Source organism: Gymnodraco acuticeps, unplaced genomic scaffold (assembly GCF_902827175.1).
Source record: "Gymnodraco acuticeps unplaced genomic scaffold, fGymAcu1.1, whole genome shotgun sequence".
NCBI classification, from domain to species: domain Eukaryota; kingdom Metazoa; phylum Chordata; class Actinopteri; order Perciformes; family Bathydraconidae; genus Gymnodraco; species Gymnodraco acuticeps.
Window position 1 is genome coordinate 1,409,969 of NW_022990346.1, and position 18,809 is coordinate 1,428,777.

An 18,809-nucleotide genomic window follows, 5' to 3' on the forward strand; every position below is an offset into this window, starting at 1 on the left:
CAACAACCTCAAATGTAAAAATGTATCTATGGAATTAATATGTAGCTCCTTAACGTATGTAATACTGACTATAAAAGGTTTTGTTCCTCTGCTTTAGAGGCTTGACAAACAAAAATATTAGAGAATAATTTTATTTCAAATCCTAATTGAGTGACAGTCTATATACCTGAATCCCAAGGCTGGACAGAGCCCTCTGTACATCCTGTCAAGAGAAATACACAAAATCAGTCATCAGAGAGGACAAATATCTAAAATAAATGATTCCAAAAGTCCCAGTCATGGCAGGTGATGTGCTGGTGTCCTACCACTGTTGTCCCTGGTTTACCCGGTGCCCCGTCCTCTCCTGGGTCGCCCTGCCAATAAAAAAACATCAAGGTGTCAACATAAAACGCATAAAACATCACTCATGTCATACTTCCAATGCAGTAGGGATGGACGTTTAACTTACAGCATCACCTTTGAGGCCAGATGGACCTCTATCCCCCTGGAACAAAAAAAGTTAAATGGTAAGAAAAAAACATGTCTAAGTGGTTTTTAATCTAAAAGCAACCAATACAGAGAAGTAGGACTTACTCTGCCTCCCACAGCTCCGGGGATCCCAGGTATGCCCTGAAGGATAGAGCAAGGACAATGATAAGAACATCAAGAGATAAGACTGCGGGAGGGCTGCGGAAGCAAACTGGGACTGATGTATATAAAAACACACATCTCTGCAGCTACATGTGGGCAATCGATGCTGCTGGGGACAACATGACCACATGGAGCTAGATATCAGCAGGAGTAGAGATTCATAAAGTAGGGGCCGCCAGGCGGCCTCCGCCAATTGGAGGTTAGATGAAGAAAATATACAAAAACATAACAAAATAAAAGTGTTATTATAATGTGTATTATTATTAAATATAATTTAAAATAGCATAACATCAAAATTGTATTTGCCGTGCCTATTTTTTGTCAGTGTTGACCTGTAACAGTCTGCTCCTGAACTGTAGCTAGCTAACATTAGCTTGTTAAAAGGACAAGCAATGCTTCCTGAAAATAGATGTATTACAATGATTAAAGGTTTGAAACACAATTATTATTATTATTATTATTATTATTAATATTATTGGATAGATAGAAGTAAGAAAACAAATCAAAATGTCAATGGCTTTTTAAAAACTGTTGCAAAAAGGGCCATTAGCTAATGCTATTTGGGGGGTATTGGCATGGAAACGTTTTGGAAACCCTCAGATAGACGTTCCTAGCTCCTGCTTCTGTAAAGATTACTAATTGCAAAAAAAACAACAAATTCATTTGAAGGCATAATTAGAAGCTGAGAATTTGTTTCTGTGTATAATCATTTTATCTTCTGCTAATACAAATCAGCCCTGGAAAGACCGTATCATTTTTCACACACTCGCGCATTAGGAAAAACAGCAAATGTAATATGCAATTAAATAATATAATTAACAACCATGTTAGAATGCTACAAAGTCATGTATACTCACAGGGGTTCCTGGGGGCCCCTGTGGGCCTGGGATCGGTGAGGCTGCAACTCCTTTGACATACACCACCTGACAGACAGTGACAGTAGTTTAGTAAAGATAATACACTAACACTCCAAATCATAATGTATTTTAAATGTGCCTCAGACAGTAGCACCTGTCCGGGAGGACCAATGCCGCCAGGTACGCCAGGAGCCCCCGAAGGGCCAGAGGGTCCAGACGCCCCAGCAAGGCCCCGGTCTCCTTTTGTTCCGTCCCGGCCCTGGAAAACACACGTGATTACACAACTGAGACTCTTTCTATGCAGGCTTACTTCCTCCTGTCCTATCGTAAAAGGCTGAACTATAAAATCAAAGCAGGTGGACGCTGCCACCCCTCCACTGATGTTCTAGAGATAATTAATGTGGATTTGCACATGAAAACAGAACTCTGACATTTGGCGCCTCTCTGGATTCCTCTCAGAAGTGGCTCCCTCTCAAAGGCTCGGCTTGATCATTAGAAGCTAGTGAAGTTATATAGCGGCTATTGATTCAGCAGTGAGTGAGAGTGCGATGGTAATGTCAATGTCAGAACAAACTACTGTTGATAAATACCCACTTGAGAGGGAAATTGATGAGTATTAAAGAAAGGAGGGAAGCTGACATGTAATACAATAAAGTCAAGGATCGATACAGGAAGCAGGGTGTGAGACAGGGCAGGATACAGTGTAGACACAAACTGACAACAAAACACAAAGAGATAGTTATATAAAGAAGACTTGGCAACAACTGACATCTCTTCCAGCTGCTCCCAGTTCTCCATTATCACCCTACAGAATAAAGACAGCAGAGTCAGATATATAAATAAATAAAGACATAATAAGCACAATCTTTATAAACATTTTCCTAAAACAGACACTAAGTTTTCCTATCTGAAGTATTTTTTATTTCATATTCAGTACATTTTATTAAGTGATTTACATGAGGTGTTCTTCAAAATATTCAAATATCCTTTACTTTAACATACTATAAAGACATTTAGACGAGGATATCGGAGGAGGTTATAGATGTGTCAAATACATTTGTCAAAAACATGTTGGGCATCAACTTTTTTATTCAAAACACTCACAAAACCCTACTTGACTAAACCCTACCCTCTACATTTTAGATGTGCATATAAATGGACAAACAACTACAAACCTTTCTGCCATCTTCACCGGGGACACCATCCTCGCCCTGTAGGTCAAAATGCATTAGAGACTCGTTCAAACAAACAAACAAACTGAGTAATGGTCGCTCTGCTGCTGGAGCACTCAGATAATTCTGTGCCGTTGGTTCAGAGAGTTAATTAAGACTTGCATTATGCAGCAGACCCCAAAATATATATTCCTTCAGTCCTTTATTTACAAGGCCATTACCAAATAAGAGAATGATGGAGATATATTCTGAGAGATCAAAATAAAGGAGGGCATGGAATTTCATGGAAAAATGCTCTTTCTTTCCAATCCCATTCACTGTTAGCTAACCTCCAGTATTATAAAATAACAGTTTTTGTAAAGAGTTACCATTTTGCCAGCAGAACCAGGTTTGCCATCTGCACCTGCTTTGCCCTGAAATATAACAACAACAATCAGGACAATAAAACCAAAGTAAATGTGGTCAAACAAAAAATGTAAGAGATATGTATATACAGGTATTAACGGTGTGTGTGTGTGTGTGTGTGTGTGTGTGTGTGTGTGTGTGTGTGTGTGTGTGTGTGTGTGTGTGTGTGTGTGTGTGTGTGTGTGTGTGTACTTACAGGTATCCCTGCAGCGCCTGAAGGCCCAACAGGCCCTTGGGGGCCCTGCTCCCCTCTAAATCCTGCTAAACCCTGGTAAATAATAAAGCCAACGCACATTTTCGAATAAATGACCATTGAGCAAAATGTATAGATATTTGCTCACATTTTGGACTGTACTGTAGCAATGTGAGGAAAGTCTAAAGAGAGTTTAAAATGTTTACTTTAGTACTTAGCAAACATGGCCACTGTGGTTAGTTATGGATGTACAGCAGCAGTAATAGATCAGTCATGGGTCTGCCCCTTAAAACAAGATTTAGACTCTTTACTAATTGTTACATCGTTGAGGACTTTCAGAATTATTATTAAAGTCAATATTTTATTATAGTCTCCTGTGAAACTGGACTGGCATGAAGACGTCTTTACCTTCAGACATCTTATGCAACTGGCCATAAGAGTGCAAACTGAATTTGAACACCTCCACAGTGCCCTCTGCAGCATGTACACGTCAAGTGCAAATACTATGCAATTCGGGGCAGATTTTCCTTAACATAATACACTGTTCGATACAGAATTTGGATGATATGATCATAACTCCAAAGTAAACACTTTTGAACTACTTTTAAATCACTTCTTGCTGGCGGAGAACTCACTGCTCCATAGTTTGTCTTTTGTTAACTGGACTTAAAAGTTCACACTGTACATTTTAACTTTATATTTAATTAGCCATTCTTGCTTACTAAATGTAAATAACATCCTACTGTTATATTGTGTTAGCTTTGATACAGCCCCTTAATAGTGTTTTATTAGTCAGATAGTCTACATATTTTATTTGTATATTCACAGTCAACTTTTATATTTCCCCCATTAGTTCTGTTTTATCTTCTAATTGTAAATGTTTATATTGTATCATTGTTTATTTTCTAATTATGTGCAATACTTTATTATACATGCTGCTGCATGAAAACACTTCCCAATTTTGGATTAATAAAGTATATATTATCTTTATCTTATTGACTTACTCAATACATATCAATCACACAACTTTAGTGAGCATAACACTAAACATTTATCAGCATTCCCTTTCATATCATTGCTTGGAATACAGATTATAACCACACAGAAGCAATGAACTCACGTCTCTCCCATGATCCCCCTGTTTTCCAGCATCACCCTGTAACATGAAGAGAACAATACATTGTATTAGCTGCACTAATTCACCACCCAGTAAATCTCTACATACAATGTGTTGTTATGGTTTTAGAGAAAAAATAATATAAACTGAAGTACCCTCTGACCAGGGGGTCCAGCAGCACCTAGTTTACCATCTATACCAGAACGTCCATCTAACCCGGAAGTTCCCCTTTCTCCCTATCACAAAGACATGTAGGGTTTGAAAACACATTTACTTTACAGCAACAGAACAGTTTGAGTATCACTTTAACTTCTGCCCATGGTGCTTTCTTCTACACAGATAAAAATAAACTGAGACCAGTTTATTTTTTTCAATATTGATAAAATGACATGTGTTCCTGTAGCTTCAGTAGGTGAGATTGTGAGGACCAGCCACACTGATTTCAAACCTTCTCTCCAGGCGCTCCTCTTTCCCCTGTATCACCCTGGAAAGAATAGAAATGACAATGATGCTTGTTTCAACAAATCTGTAGAACTGAGCATGTCCACAAAGAAATGTGCAAAAGCCCCTTTTTAAACATTTTGTTTAAGAGAGATTTAATCACAAGTTTCTAGGAAATGAATCTCGAAGCAAAAATAGACCATAGAAAATGACTGAATTTTCTAAGGTAAGGTAAGGTAAGGTAAACTAAGGTAATCTTTCACGACAAGACCAACACCACCGATTAGATGACTAAGAAGGATGTATATTTAAATACGTATATTCATGAGGATTGAAGCAGAGACAAAGTGACAGAAATAAAACATACTCTTGTGCCTGCAAGTCCCCGTTGTCCCTCAGGGCCCTTTATAGGAAGCAAGGAAAGCAGAGAAGTCATAAAGGATCATCAGTCACGCATAGCAAATCAACATGGAAGGGGGTCAGTGGGCATCCAGATGCAGATACTGTACGGGGGCTTCTCAGATGCTCACGGAAGCATTTACAAATTGCAAGAATGAGACAAACTCACTCGTAGGCCTGCAGCTCCGGGAGTCCCCGCTTCGCCTTTTTGACCTTTGCCGCCGTGCTCTCCTGGGTCGCCAGCATCCCCCTGGAAATTACAAACATGTAAGTCGTAACTAGAGGTAACCATGACTATTTGGGGCGTTTTTAGGCACAGTTTGTCTGAAATTGGACTGGAGGGGGGTCCCAATTGTAATCCAATGGCTCTTCACAAAGTTCACACCTTTTCTCCTCCCACTCCTTTCAGCTGGCCCTGGATGTCAGCCTGTCGAAGAGACCAAACATGAAGGATCAGAATTGTGTTTAAAGGAAGTTTTTTATCAAAAGTAAGAAGATGCTGCATACTGTAGTTACTAACTCTAGTTTGCTTTAATTAAACACATGTTGATTAATCATCATTAGGGTTCATTGTGTTTTACACATACAGTACAGTAGAGTGTGATACACTCACCACTTTTCCTGGTGGTCCTGGAGGCCCTTGGGGACCCTTGAAGAAGAGAGTGAAATATGTAAATTCACCTATGGTAAATCAAATATATATTGATTAAAAAAATAAAGCCAATAACAAACCAGTTGTCCTTTATCTCCTCTCAGTCCCGCAGGTCCAGGGCTGCCCTATGATCGAACACACATCAATAAATATGCAGCTGACCTTCCTTAGCGCTTCTTCTCTCAAGGCTTTAGTGAAAAAGCACAAGAGCGTATTGAAAAGCTGTCTGTATGATGAAACGTAAATGTGTGCCTCACATTTCGTCCTGACTCTCCAGGGTCTCCCAGGTCTCCCTTCTCTCCTAGTCGTCCGGGCTGACCAGCCAGTCCCTGAGGGAGGTCAATTCAACATGTCAACTGAACTTCCCTTTGATGTACCATGGTCGTTTTAAAGTTTAACAAGGAAACTTCAATCTAAAATGTGCCAAAGACACTTGTCCTACCCTCAGTCCTCTTTCGCCCGACTTCCCCGGAAGTCCAGATTCCCCCTGATGAAAAGCAAGTTAAAAACAAACCAGACATTTGCGGTGACTTGTAAGCAATCATCTTTATGAATAAACACACGTTTTATGCAGAGAGTGGATGTTGTGATGTTTGCATCAATACAAAAAACATATACTTACAGGTGTGCCTTCATCACCCTTTTCTCCTCTGTCTCCCTTTAAAAAGAATAAAAATAGTTTGTTCATTTTAACATAGGGAACCTTAATGCTGGTACATTTCTAAATCCACAAGAGCAACTGAGTAGAGGGTCAGTGAATAGAGCACACAAATGTAATGCCCCACCAATAATTGTTTATACCTCTTAAATGGCATCATTACAAGAGACGCATGGTGGAAAAAGAAGAAGAAAGCAGCAATCTGATCTTTGATTACATCATTGAGAAAAACATGCAATAACAGCAAGTGCTTGACTTTGTTATAACAATAATGCAATGTCATGTTTAACTATGTAAAGGAAACCCCTAAAAGAAGGTCATGATACAATGATAAGATCATCATTGCTTCAACTAACAATCATTTTCTAAAATAGCATTTTGTGGTTTTATGCCTCAGCCAAAAGGTCAGATTGCAGTTCCATGTCTGTCCAAAATATCATCAATTCATCATTTTATCTTATTAGACAATTGTGTGAAATTGTCATAATTTGAATATGAATTGACGAGGGGTGGCCAAAAAGCTGTCTCTCTGAAAACCAAATTATAATCAGTTCATCCTTAATGATTGTGCCAAATGTTGAGAAATTCCCTCAAAGTGTTCCTGAGATATCACGATCATTAGAATGGGATAGATGTACAGACAGACAGAGGGAAAATGCAAAAACATATTGCCTCCAAGATGTTCCTGGCAAGACGGCAATAAAACCAGAGAAAAGCAGTACCTCCTCACATTAAAGAGCAAAAATAACTCATATTTTGTTAAAATAAATCTTAAAAATAGCTTCTATTCAAAGTAATTACTACCCAGTAGGGGTGTAACGGTATCCGTATTCGTCCCGTACCGTCACGGTTCGGACGTCACGGTTCGGCACACGCAGTCACACGACGAATACGCCTTTTTTTTTATGAGTGGGAAAAAAGTCTGTCATTCAGGGCAGTATCCACTACACTATGTATAATCCAGGGGGCGGTATTGCGCCTAAAAGCTGTTTGCCAGCCACCCTTAAACAACAAATGAAGAACAAGAAGAAACACAACAACAAAACGAACAAAATACAAGAAGAAGAAAAGTTAGTATGGCGATTTCAGATAACACAGGAGCTAGAACCCACCTGCTTCTTTTAAATCAGCTGTGTGGGAACATTTCGGGTTCCCTGTGGACTACAATAACGATGGAGTGTGCGAGTGGTGGATCGGACGAGGACGGTGTGTCGCCGTTGTTCTACAGTGGTGCGGTATGCTAATGGTAACACACGCCAAACATGCTAAATCATATCAGAAGGCATCACCCAGATTGGCCAATCACCGGAGCCCGGCCAAAGACAACAGCAGTTCAACAGCTGATCCCCTCTGTTTTTATAAACCAATAGACATGAAAGCCGTGAGACCAAAATAAATAACGGAAGCTTTTGGCATATGGTTTTCAACGACTTTGCGCTCTTGAAACACTTTCTTATTATTTATGATGTCATATTTTCAAGACATTCTTTTTAGTTTTACAGCTTGATGAAACCTTTTTGTTTGACATCAGCCATTATAGATAATATGGCCATCTGAGTGTACTGTGTATGGTTTGTTTTTAACTGTTTAATACAGTTCATTATTCAAAAAAGAGTTCTTTATTTTTAAACTGAAACTTGCACTACTGTTCAATCATAAATAACAACAAACCTGGAATTATGCATTTGGGACTTTTTTTTGCTTTTTCTTGTTGTACCGAACCGTACCGAACCGTGACCTCCAAACCGAGGTACGAACCGAACCGTGACTTCTGTGAACCGTTACACCCCTACTACCCAGCCATAATTCCTACTCCATGTAGAGAATTCTAAGAGGATATTAAAAACAGGTGTGGCAGTAGCTATCGTTGGAAAATGAATTGTTTTACTTTTGGCAGTTAAGATATGGTTGTGGCATACACCACTCTCACCCCTTTCCCGGGAAGGCCAGCTTTTCCGGGGATTCCTGGTCGCCCATTCTCCCCATTCTCTCCCGGTTCTCCTGGAGTTCCCTAAACATCAGTTAAAAGACCATATTGACAATCAAATAAAGCAGGAATAAACAGAAAGTCTTAAAACGCGCACATAAAACATCTCTCACCTTGCCACCCGGCCTTCCACTGAGACCAGCAAGTCCCTGCGGGCAGAGCACATGTTTTATGTATTTTCAGTTTCAGTGATTATGAGGCATGACTTGCACTGACAGGTGGCACAAGGGAAATGTTTTATAAATAATAGATGTTATAGTCAGGAATATATCACAGCAGCCGTAAACATTATGATGTTTGAACATTTGTTGCTCTGATAAAAGGGAGGTTATGATGCCTCTGCTGTGAACTTACTCTTTCTCCCGGCTCTCCTTTAGATCCAACATCAGAGCCTCCTGAGCCTGAAGACCCCTAAAAAAATAACACAGGAAAAAATGTCAGACCACAGACAAAAAACATATATTTTAGGCATCATCATCATCATCTTCTGGTTGCTCACTTTCTCTCCTTTCTGGCCTAAATCTCCTTTATCACCCCTCTCCCCGTCAGATCCAGACAGGCCTCGGTCCCCCTGTTTGACGACAGAAAACGAGAGGAAACCCATCAGAGTGGAGGAACAGCAACATGTTTAGATGAAATGATTTCAAAAGTATAACATTTGATAGTTTACCTGGTCCCCTTTCTTTCCTCCCAAACCTGGAGCCTGCATGATTTGAATTATACAGTAAGGAGTCATCATCACAGACAAAGACTGACATAGACATTAAGCGAATCTCCATATGAAAGGACAGATACATTATTATATGTCATTTTTCTGCATTATCTGATCACTCACACTTCTGCCAGGCTCTCCACGTGCACCATCGTTTCCCTGGGAACAGACAGGTTCAGTTGTTCTTTCATCATTGCTTGGAAATTCATTACATCTGATTATTAAAGGTCCTGTGATCGAATCACGTTCCTATTGACCTGCTGCTACTCGTATGAATACATTAATTTGATCAGTCTCACCTTTTCTCCTGTGGCTCCAATGGGCCCTGGCAAACCCTGATGACAAATGGAAAGATTAATTAATGAAACCATCTTTGCATTTAAAGCAGGAAATATGAAACAAAAAGGCACACTGACGCCATTAGCCAACACAACATGGCAGTCTGTCACTCACTCTCAAGCCTGTTGTTCCTGCGAGGCCCGACTTCCCGAGGTCCCCCTGGAAGACAACAACATTATTGAAATAGCAGGACAAAACAGAACTAAGAGGAAAGGATTTCAACATGTGAACTCATTAGGCGCACTGCGGTACTTTTCCCACAAAGGTTCATGTGAACTTAGTTCATGTGAACTCTTTAGTTCGCATGAACTAAGTACAGATCGCGTTCACACTGGAAAAAGTCCCTGGGGGTGGATTAGGCAAATGAAGCCGCTGACGTCACTTGTTCTTCTTCTGCTTTGGGTTTACTGGCAGGCCGCAAACCACTTCACGGCGTATACTGCCGCCCAAAGTCCCCGGCCGGAAGTCCCCGGAGTTAGGGACTGGCTTCAGTAGAAGCTGCTGGGACTCCCAGCAGCTTCTACTGAAGCCTTCCGAGTAAATCGCCAGAACGCCGACACCTCCTCATCTCCACCACTCCCATGTTTTATTTTGTGTTGCCATAAGTTAGTCTCTCTGCGTTTCTGCGCTGGGCTAATGCTAATGCTAATAATGCTAATGCGAGGATAATAAAATGGCGGCTTCACAAAACTTTTTGGGAGTTTTGCGGGACGTGGTTTGCAATCCTTCCAGCCAATCAGAAATGTAGCTCTTTTCTCACAAAAGAGCCGCTCGAAAGTCCCTGCTCTCTAGCAGGGACTTTCGAGGGGGTAAAAAGGTTCACATGAACTAATTTTAGTACCGGCTCTTTTTGGTGTGAACGCGATAAAAGAGTTCACATGAACTAAGTTCACATGAACCTTTGTGGGAAAAGTACCGCAGTGTGAATGCGCCTATTTATATAAAAAAACTGAACCACTACTGCTCTACTCACCCTCTCCCCAGTTTCACCATTTAGTCCTCTCTCCCCCTGCGAAGAGACACATGTCCAGATTCATTGATTGTTTTCAAGTCAAATGACATGTTCTGTGACTAATTGTTTTAACTAGAGTCTTTTCAGGTTTAGTTCTTGATCTCTTCCTCGACCTTATTTATTGTCAATACAACCTGCATTTTACATTTTTACGTCAGAAATGTTTAGCTTGCTTTGCCAAGGGGCAACTTTGCAGAATGACAGACTTAAGAATATTTCTCTTATTTTAATAAACAAGCTCTTTTAGTCTAATGTGATCAATTGAATTCACAGTGGCATTTCCTTTATAAGAAAATTATGAGCAGGGCACCCAGCACCCTTTATTTGAGACTCAAAGTACTTACCTGTGAATATGGAACACAGTCATTTAATCTATTAAAAACCCACACTATCACTCCACAAACTCACACACATTCAAACACAGACATCCTTGACTGATTCACTCTCCTCGAAGGACTCACCCTGTCTCCCTGTGATCCAGCCTCACCTGGCTGTCCTCGGTCACCCTATCAATATGGAAAGAGTGAGAAAGGTATTTCTTCTATTTTAAGCTTACAAGATAAGTGATTTTCTTATCATTACTTTACCTTGCCACCAGTTTCTCCTGTAGGCCCACGGGGACCCTGGAAGACATGAGCAAAATGCTTATTCATACATTTATTATCTGATTAAGGATTTTATGTTTCAGTGCTGTGTATTTATGTTGTTTAACAAAAATGAAGATATTTCAGTGATAGTTGGTGGAAAGTAGGGCCATGGTCTACTAACGTTTGAACTGTGATGGCCAGACCATGTGGCCATTTTAAAAGCAGCTGATACCTTTGATCCAGCAAATTTCACACAAGTCATTATTTTACAAAATGTTGAAGTCATTTCATTCTTGTATTAGCTGTGCCATTGTGTTTTTTGTGGTTGTGATGTGTAGGAAAAGGATTGTTCAGGTGTAGAAGAGGTATGTGCCGTCAGGGTTTTCTAGTCTTTACTATGTCCAAAAACCGGACTCATCACCATGACATCAGCCAACGACTGTGTTCAACCTACCTGGTCCCCAGGCACTCCTTGCCTGCCTGCAGGTCCAGCCTTCCCATCACCACCGTCACCCTGAAAAGCAACCATAAGCAATTACTCTGGGTTAAACATCTCACATGCTCAAACACTCATTCACTGAATCAATATGCAGCTACCTTGTCTCCTTTGCTGCCCTGTGGACCTGGTAGCCCTCTAAGACCCGGAGTCCCTGCAGATGCTGGAGTACCCTGATAAAAAAATGCAATTAGTTCATGCAAAATACCCACACATGCACACATTCAGAGTAGATCTGCAAACCCAACATGTCAGCACATAGGCAGTGATTGACAGCGCTTACTGGGGAGCCCTTCTCGCCCTTCACGGCCACCCCACTGCCGACTCCTGGAAGTCCCTGTCAGCAAAGAGAGATAAGAGCTGAGAATCATTATGCTCGGGTGCTCCGTGGGATACTTCTGCAGTGAGAGGATGAGCAGGTGATGCTGTGGTGTGACTCACCCTATCTCCTGGGTTGCCCCTGTCTCCCTGCAGAAAGAGGAAGAAAGACAAAAAGGGTGCTTAATATTTGTTGTTAGGAAACGTATCTCAACGTTAAGGCAAACTAATTAAAGGAAATCAAGATTTGGGACATAATAGTAATAAATAATTTGTCTTTATTTTGTATTACTGAGGAATTAAAACAGCTGTAATAGTTTTCTAGGAGTGACAATCGATAGTCCTAATCATATGAGTTTCCAGATAATCTGTCCTATACAATCAGTATCTGTCTCTAAAACATATTATAATACCTTTTCGATGCAGTGGAAACTATATAAATTAAAGTCTGTAAGTAGGCCTTTTTTCTCAAATTTGGATGGACAAAAAGTTATAAAATCATGCATTAGAAATGATATTATGTAACAAAAGTTATCCTAAAATCTCAACATTCCTGGCACATACAGTAAATGCTTGAGCTTCCAATAAAGAAATAAGCATGTGGCTCAATGCTGCCACCATGTGTATGAGTCTGACAACAACAGTCTCATCTTGGAGGAGTGGATGGAGCCATGAGACTCCTTTGAGAATTCATTAAGGTCTCAATAGAGAAAACTGGAGAAGAGGTTTTTTTTACAGAATTTGGAAATCTAAAAGAGAAGATTATTTGTTGAAATAACAGACCACATCTGTTATTTCAACAATCTGGATATCGTGCATTTGGGAAACATATTTTTAGATAATAAGATATTTCTGTTTCATTGGTTTAATACAAAACATAATTGTGCATGTGAGACTACATGTGTTCTTGTTAACGTCTGTAAAGAGTTCAATGAGTCAAAAAGCCTGAATATTAAACGTGCAAATGTTTTCGCACCAAATGGCCTGGAATCATTTGAAATTCTGTTTCAATTATTATCACATTGGTAATTAAACACAGCTGCTCCATACGTCACTCCAAAATGCCAAAGGGCTGACAGCAGCCAATGATCTGACATTGGTTAACACAGCTTCATCAGGACAGAAGATGAGCATGGCATATCAAAGACAGTCTGTGTTTGGATTTGTTACAGCATCATGAGCTAATAGAGTGACTTTGCTGGTGTTTATATTAGGTGTCTCAAAGAGCTGATACAAACTACAGATACTTTCAGGGGGCAGTGGGTGAGGCTAACCTTGATGGAGAGTCCTGGTGTTCCTGGTAAACCTGCACGACCTTCCTGACCAGGTGTTCCAGGAACACCGGGCCCACCCTTGCCGCCGTTGCTGCCTGGTCGACCAAGAGAACCCTTTGTAAACAACACAAACAATGGTTAGAATGCAGAAAATACTTAATACATCAACAACAGCTACACCAAGGCTTTGTAGAGGGTTTTGGTTGGAAGGGTATTTACAATTTAATGTGCCCATACAAAGTACATATGTGACTTGCTCTATCGAAATCAGTCGCATTGACCCGAAGACACATTTTGAGTTGTATACACTGTTGGAAAGAGGAGATTCCTAGCTTTCTAATGATATCAGGATTGTTTTTGTACTCCAAATATTAAAGGTCCCATGTCATGCTTTTCCGGTTATTACCCGTCCCCTTGTGTGTTACGTAGCTTTTTCTGCATGTAAACGGTCTGCAGAGTCACAAACCCTCAAAGTACACCCTGTAGCGAGTAAAACTCTAACACAGAAAAGACCTGTCTATGCTGCCCCAGAACGCCGCGTTGGAGATTTTTTCATTTTTTTCTTCCTGAGTATGGTGACGTAACCATGCCCAGATCCAAATGGACCAATCTGTGGAGCTCCTCACACACACACACACACACACACACACACACACACACACACACACACACACACACACACACACGCTCAGGCTGAGTTCCGTGGTGTCTCGCTGTCTCGCAGACTCCACGCAGCAACCAGGAAATGACACCAGTAATCCAGCTCACACTGTCCGCTCCTCGAGCCTCAAAGGGCGGGGCAGCAAGCCCCGCAACGTCCCGCCAATACGGCACCCAGACCCCACGCAGCATTCTCATCTGTTTGTCATTACTGGTGTCATTTTCTGGTTGCTAACAAACACCATTGTAACACATGAACACACATCAGAGGACAGTGGGCTCATAGGGAGGGAGGGGGGGGCAGGAGCTCCAACAAGGCGTGTAGGACAGAAAGTGAATACACATACTATACAGAGATGCTGTATGAGAAAACCAATGTGATTTTGGAACATTGAACATTGTAAATCTATTCTAGTAGACCTCAACAATGGAATTATGATCAGTAGAAATGGCCATGAAATGGGACCTTTAAGCAAAATATGTCACATTATATAATGACTGTCACCGAGTTATCATTTTGAGAAAAAGGCCTTCAAAGTTTCCTCTTCTCTGGAATCCATCAATCTGATTGATTATTAGCGGAGCAAATGATCAAAGTAGTACGGAGGGAAGATATTTTCGTTTGGATTACTGGTCTGGGGGAAGCTCGCAAGTGTGTGTGTGTTTGTGTATTTTTGCGTTTGTGTGTATTGTGTTTGTTTACCGGGGAAAACACTCACGAGAAACACCGGCTGTTGTTATGCCTGCTGTGACGTTAAGGTACTCTGTTCTCCGCTTGTAATTATGCCGTCACAAGCTTCAAAGCTGTATTTATCATCTGAATTTGCTGAAATAAGTTTAATATTCTGAAAGCCAAGACTTTGTTTATTTGAAATCAGATGAAAACAAACTGTAACGGAACCTGCCGTGTTATCTATGATTACTATACTCTTACATTCATAATTTCAGCCGGAGGGAGGGGGGGCGGCGCTGCGGAACAGCAGAGTGGCGAGTGAGAGGTGCCTGTCATCTTCCCTTTACAAGCTTCATCGTTTATTTCCAAAATCGTGTGATTTTGGAAATACAATTTTCATATTCTGAAAGCCAAGACTTTGTTTATTTAAAATCAAACAAAACACCCAAACCCCGAAAAACTATTTTTTTACGCAAATCCACGTTTATTTTTAAATGAGCCTTTGCGACTTCCGACTGATTTCGATAGAGCAGGTCACTAGTATAAAAATAATGGAAAAGAAAAAACTTTATTAATTGAACTGCTATTAAAAAGGGTAAGCTAAAATGTATAATATCACTTCCAGACAGGACACGTTAAACATATTAACATATAGACAAAATACAGAATTGAAGCTATGATAAAATAAGCAGTAGGTACTTGGTGGTGAGGACAGAATCCAGGTTAGACAAATAGATATAAAGACCTTTCTGCATAGGTGGGTTGGGGTCAAAGTAACAACAGTTTGTTTCTTACCGGTATTCCCGGGAGGCCTGGCTCTCCTTTCCTCCCTGGAAGACCCCCTCCTGATATAGCTGAGCCTGGTACTCCCTGAAGCATCAGCAAAGCAACATACAAAAACACATACACACACACACACACACACACACACACACACACACACACACAACACACACACACACACACACACACACACACACACACACACACACACACACACACACACACACACACACACACATAATTGGCACATTACTTTGTTTTCTGTCTCTTTCAAACTCGCACAAATAAATAATTGTATGTGATTCAATAAATATTAATAAATCCTAGTAAGGTGGGTCTGGAAAAAGATGAAAATGATTGCTCAGCTCACCCTTTCACCTTTTGCGCCTGTTGGTCCTAGTGGCCCAGTCCCACCTATTTGACCCTAGATCAAGAGAAAAAAGAACTGTAGTCACAATATTCAAATATCCAATTTACAACTTTTCAGGAGAACAAGGTACTCACTGGATCTCCTCGTATACCAGGTATGCCCTGCGAACCCTACAGACACAAAAACATCATCATTTTGTTACCTCTATGCACAAGGTTTTCAAAGTTTGAGACAGTGGGCCTCACCTCAGACAAACGTTTGAACATGGTGATGCCTGACCCTCCTCCTTTACTTGCTTTTAGTTTATGGGATCATAATTACATTATTTCATACCAAAGATTTACAATTGAGCTAAGGTCGCGGTTTGAGATAATAATAATTCCACACCAGTTCTGTCCTAAGGAAACATTACAATTCCCCCAAAACTATCTAACTAACTACTTAACTACTATCTGTTGAACCCAATCACACACATATAGGCTACTCTATGTTATTCTGTTTTTAACCAACATGATATTTACTCACCGGGAGCCCTCCACTTCCAGAGGAACCTGGTCGTCCCGGCAACCCTGGACTTCCATCAATGCCAGGAAAACCCTGATCAGGAAACAGACTCCTCGTTACCGTTTTTCTCACTAGGAAGTTTGTTAAGCTTTTAAATAACCTCAGCTGTACTCACCCTCTCTCCCTTTTCTCCTTTCACCCCCCCTGAGGGGTCAACGGTGATGGTTTGACCTGGAGGACCTGGGCGACCTTCAGGGCCTATGGAGCCTTCCCTCCCAGGCAGACCATCACGACCCTAAAGCAAACACACACACACACACACACACACACACACACACACACACACACACACACACACACACATACAACACAACATTAGTATGAAAACAAATTCAGTAGATTGCTGTTAAGAGGCAACTGTTAATAAAGGACTCACAGGATCTCCCTTGCGTCCATCTGTGCCATCGCTGCCTCTCTCACCCTGTGGAGTCAAACATAAACATGCCATTTAAAAGCGAATGATACAAATTAAAAGGAAAGTGCTAAATCATTTATCAAAAGTCTGCTCTTTACCGTCCCACCGGGACGTCCCTGTTCACCCTAAAGGGAATTAAAAAATGTACATTTAGAAATCATACAGTAGGGAAAAGGAGCCACAAAGTCTTTAAAGATGTTTCTAGTCCAATAAACTGTCATTATTATCACGTGATTTTGTACAAAAGTATATTTAGAGAACTCACCTGAGGGCACTGAACGGTACACTGCTCTGGACCTGGACCTACCTAAACAAGGACAGAAAAATGAGGCTGAGATGAGAGGGTTTTGTATTTCATCTTCATGTATAAATGTATTTAGATTCCATGCTAATTCACAAAATACCATGAACAATATTTGTTGGAACCCATGTCCAAGAGAGTCACACTATTGTATTTACACAATATTGGGAATAAAAAAGAACAATAAAACATAGTTTCTTCTTACATCTGGTATTCTGGCAATGCCACAGAGCAAGTCTGCCAGGTCAGTGTGTAGGGTGTCCAACTGGGCTGCATCACGGATGTAAAGGATGTTCTGGGTGCTGCCGTCCGTCACGGCCCGACGCAGCTCCTCTGTGTTTGCCTGGTCTATACCTACAGCTAACACTGTCACACCTACACCTACACACGCGCACACACACGCGCACACACACACACACACACACACACACACCACACACACACACACACACACACACACACACACACACACACACACACACACACACACACACACACACACACCCACACACACACACACACCACACACACACACACACACACAGGAAGGAAGAAGACTTTTGAATTTGTATGTCTAATATGTGTGTTTTTTTATTTACATAAAGTTCAGTTTTCTTGTTAGTTCAGACGAAGACACCCGTACAAAAAATAGGGATGCTCCGATCGGGAATTTTGGGGCAGATCGCCGGAATCAGTATCGGCCGATACCGATCGCCGATCCGATCGGGTGGGTGGGGGCTATGGGGATCTTCCTTTAAAAAGGGGTGTTTAAAACTCAGTTAAAGATGGGGTATGTAATTCACTTCAGAAACAATTTTTTGTTATATTCCATGGAATGCTCTTAACACCCCGATAGCAATGAATACATTAAATGCTTTGACAATAAATACATACAAACATTTCATCTGTGGAAGCCGTGGCGCTGCAAAAAGCACGACCAATCATTTTAGCCGGCCCGGCTAAAATAACTGGATGGCCTACCTGCCTGTCAGCCTTCCATCTTGTGCACAAACTTATCTTGTGCCCTCATTGGTCATGTGCGCGTTCGTGTGTGTTGGAGGAGGGGCTCTGTAAGGAACTCTGAAGGAAGGGGCAGATTTTTTTTTCTTTCAAATTCTAGCGCACTCGAGCTGGTTTCTCCATTCTTACCTACCCTACCTTTAATGGGGCTCATTTTTATATTGCTTCAGTTTAGAATCGTAACGGATCGAAAAGTTCAGATGAATTTTTCAATACATGATGCGCTTCCACAAACAACAACTAACATAATTATTACATTCAAATGAAGTACATTATTCAAGTGTACATTAACTTTGGATAATAACACGGGAGAAATAAGCGGAAGTGCTCTCTTTTCCTCTCTCCCTCCCTTACAGCCCGTCAGTATCCGTCTCATGCAGCTCACTGATCCAGTAATGAGTGACCCGACAGTGAAGAATACATATATTTATAGCTAGTTTAGCTAGTTCCAGAGGTAGATAAAATAGCTAAGTGTGTGTTTTGCTCCGCTCACCGGTCCGTCACAGCAGGCGGAGCTGCAGGATTTCTGCTTCACACACGTTGCATACCGCTATTTTATTGTCTTTTTCGGACACCTTAAAATACTGCCAGACTGGTGAAGCCATTTATGCGAGCTTGTTTTGCCGCGCACAGAGAAAGTGTCACGTATTTTACGTCATGTGCTCGGCTCCCTTGATTGGCCTTTATAGAGAGCACCGATCGATAACGGCCGATCGATCGGAGTATCTCTACAAAAAATAGATTTGTGTTCCCGAGGGGACATCTATCACAGAG

At 41.0% G+C, this 18,809-nt stretch overlaps 1 protein-coding gene across 1 annotated transcript in view; it reads right to left on the reverse strand.

Moving 5' to 3' along the window:
• The window catches only part of col7a1 (collagen, type VII, alpha 1), a 78,691-nt gene that overhangs the window by 36,997 nt on the left and 22,885 nt on the right, over positions 1–18,809 (reverse strand). The window contains exons 27-72 of the mRNA XM_034223813.1: positions 17,221–17,396; positions 16,980–17,021; positions 16,813–16,839; positions 16,676–16,720; positions 16,415–16,534; positions 16,261–16,332; positions 15,870–15,905; positions 15,736–15,789; positions 15,378–15,452; positions 13,250–13,363; positions 12,099–12,125; positions 11,941–11,994; positions 11,759–11,830; positions 11,616–11,675; positions 11,162–11,197; positions 11,036–11,080; positions 10,536–10,571; positions 9,677–9,721; positions 9,523–9,558; positions 9,347–9,382; positions 9,182–9,214; positions 9,011–9,082; positions 8,866–8,922; positions 8,625–8,660; positions 8,455–8,535; positions 6,489–6,524; positions 6,309–6,353; positions 6,124–6,195; positions 5,947–5,991; positions 5,828–5,863; positions 5,600–5,641; positions 5,384–5,464; positions 5,183–5,218; positions 4,823–4,858; positions 4,530–4,610; positions 4,378–4,413; positions 3,261–3,332; positions 3,028–3,072; positions 2,663–2,698; positions 2,257–2,292; positions 1,642–1,746; positions 1,488–1,553; positions 574–609; positions 449–484; positions 306–353; positions 167–202 (exon numbers count right to left, since the gene is read on the reverse strand). Of these exons, the coding sequence (XP_034079704.1) occupies positions 167–202; positions 306–353; positions 449–484; positions 574–609; positions 1,488–1,553; positions 1,642–1,746; positions 2,257–2,292; positions 2,663–2,698; positions 3,028–3,072; positions 3,261–3,332; positions 4,378–4,413; positions 4,530–4,610; positions 4,823–4,858; positions 5,183–5,218; positions 5,384–5,464; positions 5,600–5,641; positions 5,828–5,863; positions 5,947–5,991; positions 6,124–6,195; positions 6,309–6,353; positions 6,489–6,524; positions 8,455–8,535; positions 8,625–8,660; positions 8,866–8,922; positions 9,011–9,082; positions 9,182–9,214; positions 9,347–9,382; positions 9,523–9,558; positions 9,677–9,721; positions 10,536–10,571; positions 11,036–11,080; positions 11,162–11,197; positions 11,616–11,675; positions 11,759–11,830; positions 11,941–11,994; positions 12,099–12,125; positions 13,250–13,363; positions 15,378–15,452; positions 15,736–15,789; positions 15,870–15,905; positions 16,261–16,332; positions 16,415–16,534; positions 16,676–16,720; positions 16,813–16,839; positions 16,980–17,021; positions 17,221–17,396 (2,549 nt within the window). The remainder of the gene's footprint in view (positions 1–166; positions 203–305; positions 354–448; positions 485–573; positions 610–1,487; positions 1,554–1,641; positions 1,747–2,256; positions 2,293–2,662; positions 2,699–3,027; positions 3,073–3,260; positions 3,333–4,377; positions 4,414–4,529; positions 4,611–4,822; positions 4,859–5,182; positions 5,219–5,383; positions 5,465–5,599; positions 5,642–5,827; positions 5,864–5,946; positions 5,992–6,123; positions 6,196–6,308; positions 6,354–6,488; positions 6,525–8,454; positions 8,536–8,624; positions 8,661–8,865; positions 8,923–9,010; positions 9,083–9,181; positions 9,215–9,346; positions 9,383–9,522; positions 9,559–9,676; positions 9,722–10,535; positions 10,572–11,035; positions 11,081–11,161; positions 11,198–11,615; positions 11,676–11,758; positions 11,831–11,940; positions 11,995–12,098; positions 12,126–13,249; positions 13,364–15,377; positions 15,453–15,735; positions 15,790–15,869; positions 15,906–16,260; positions 16,333–16,414; positions 16,535–16,675; positions 16,721–16,812; positions 16,840–16,979; positions 17,022–17,220; positions 17,397–18,809) is intronic.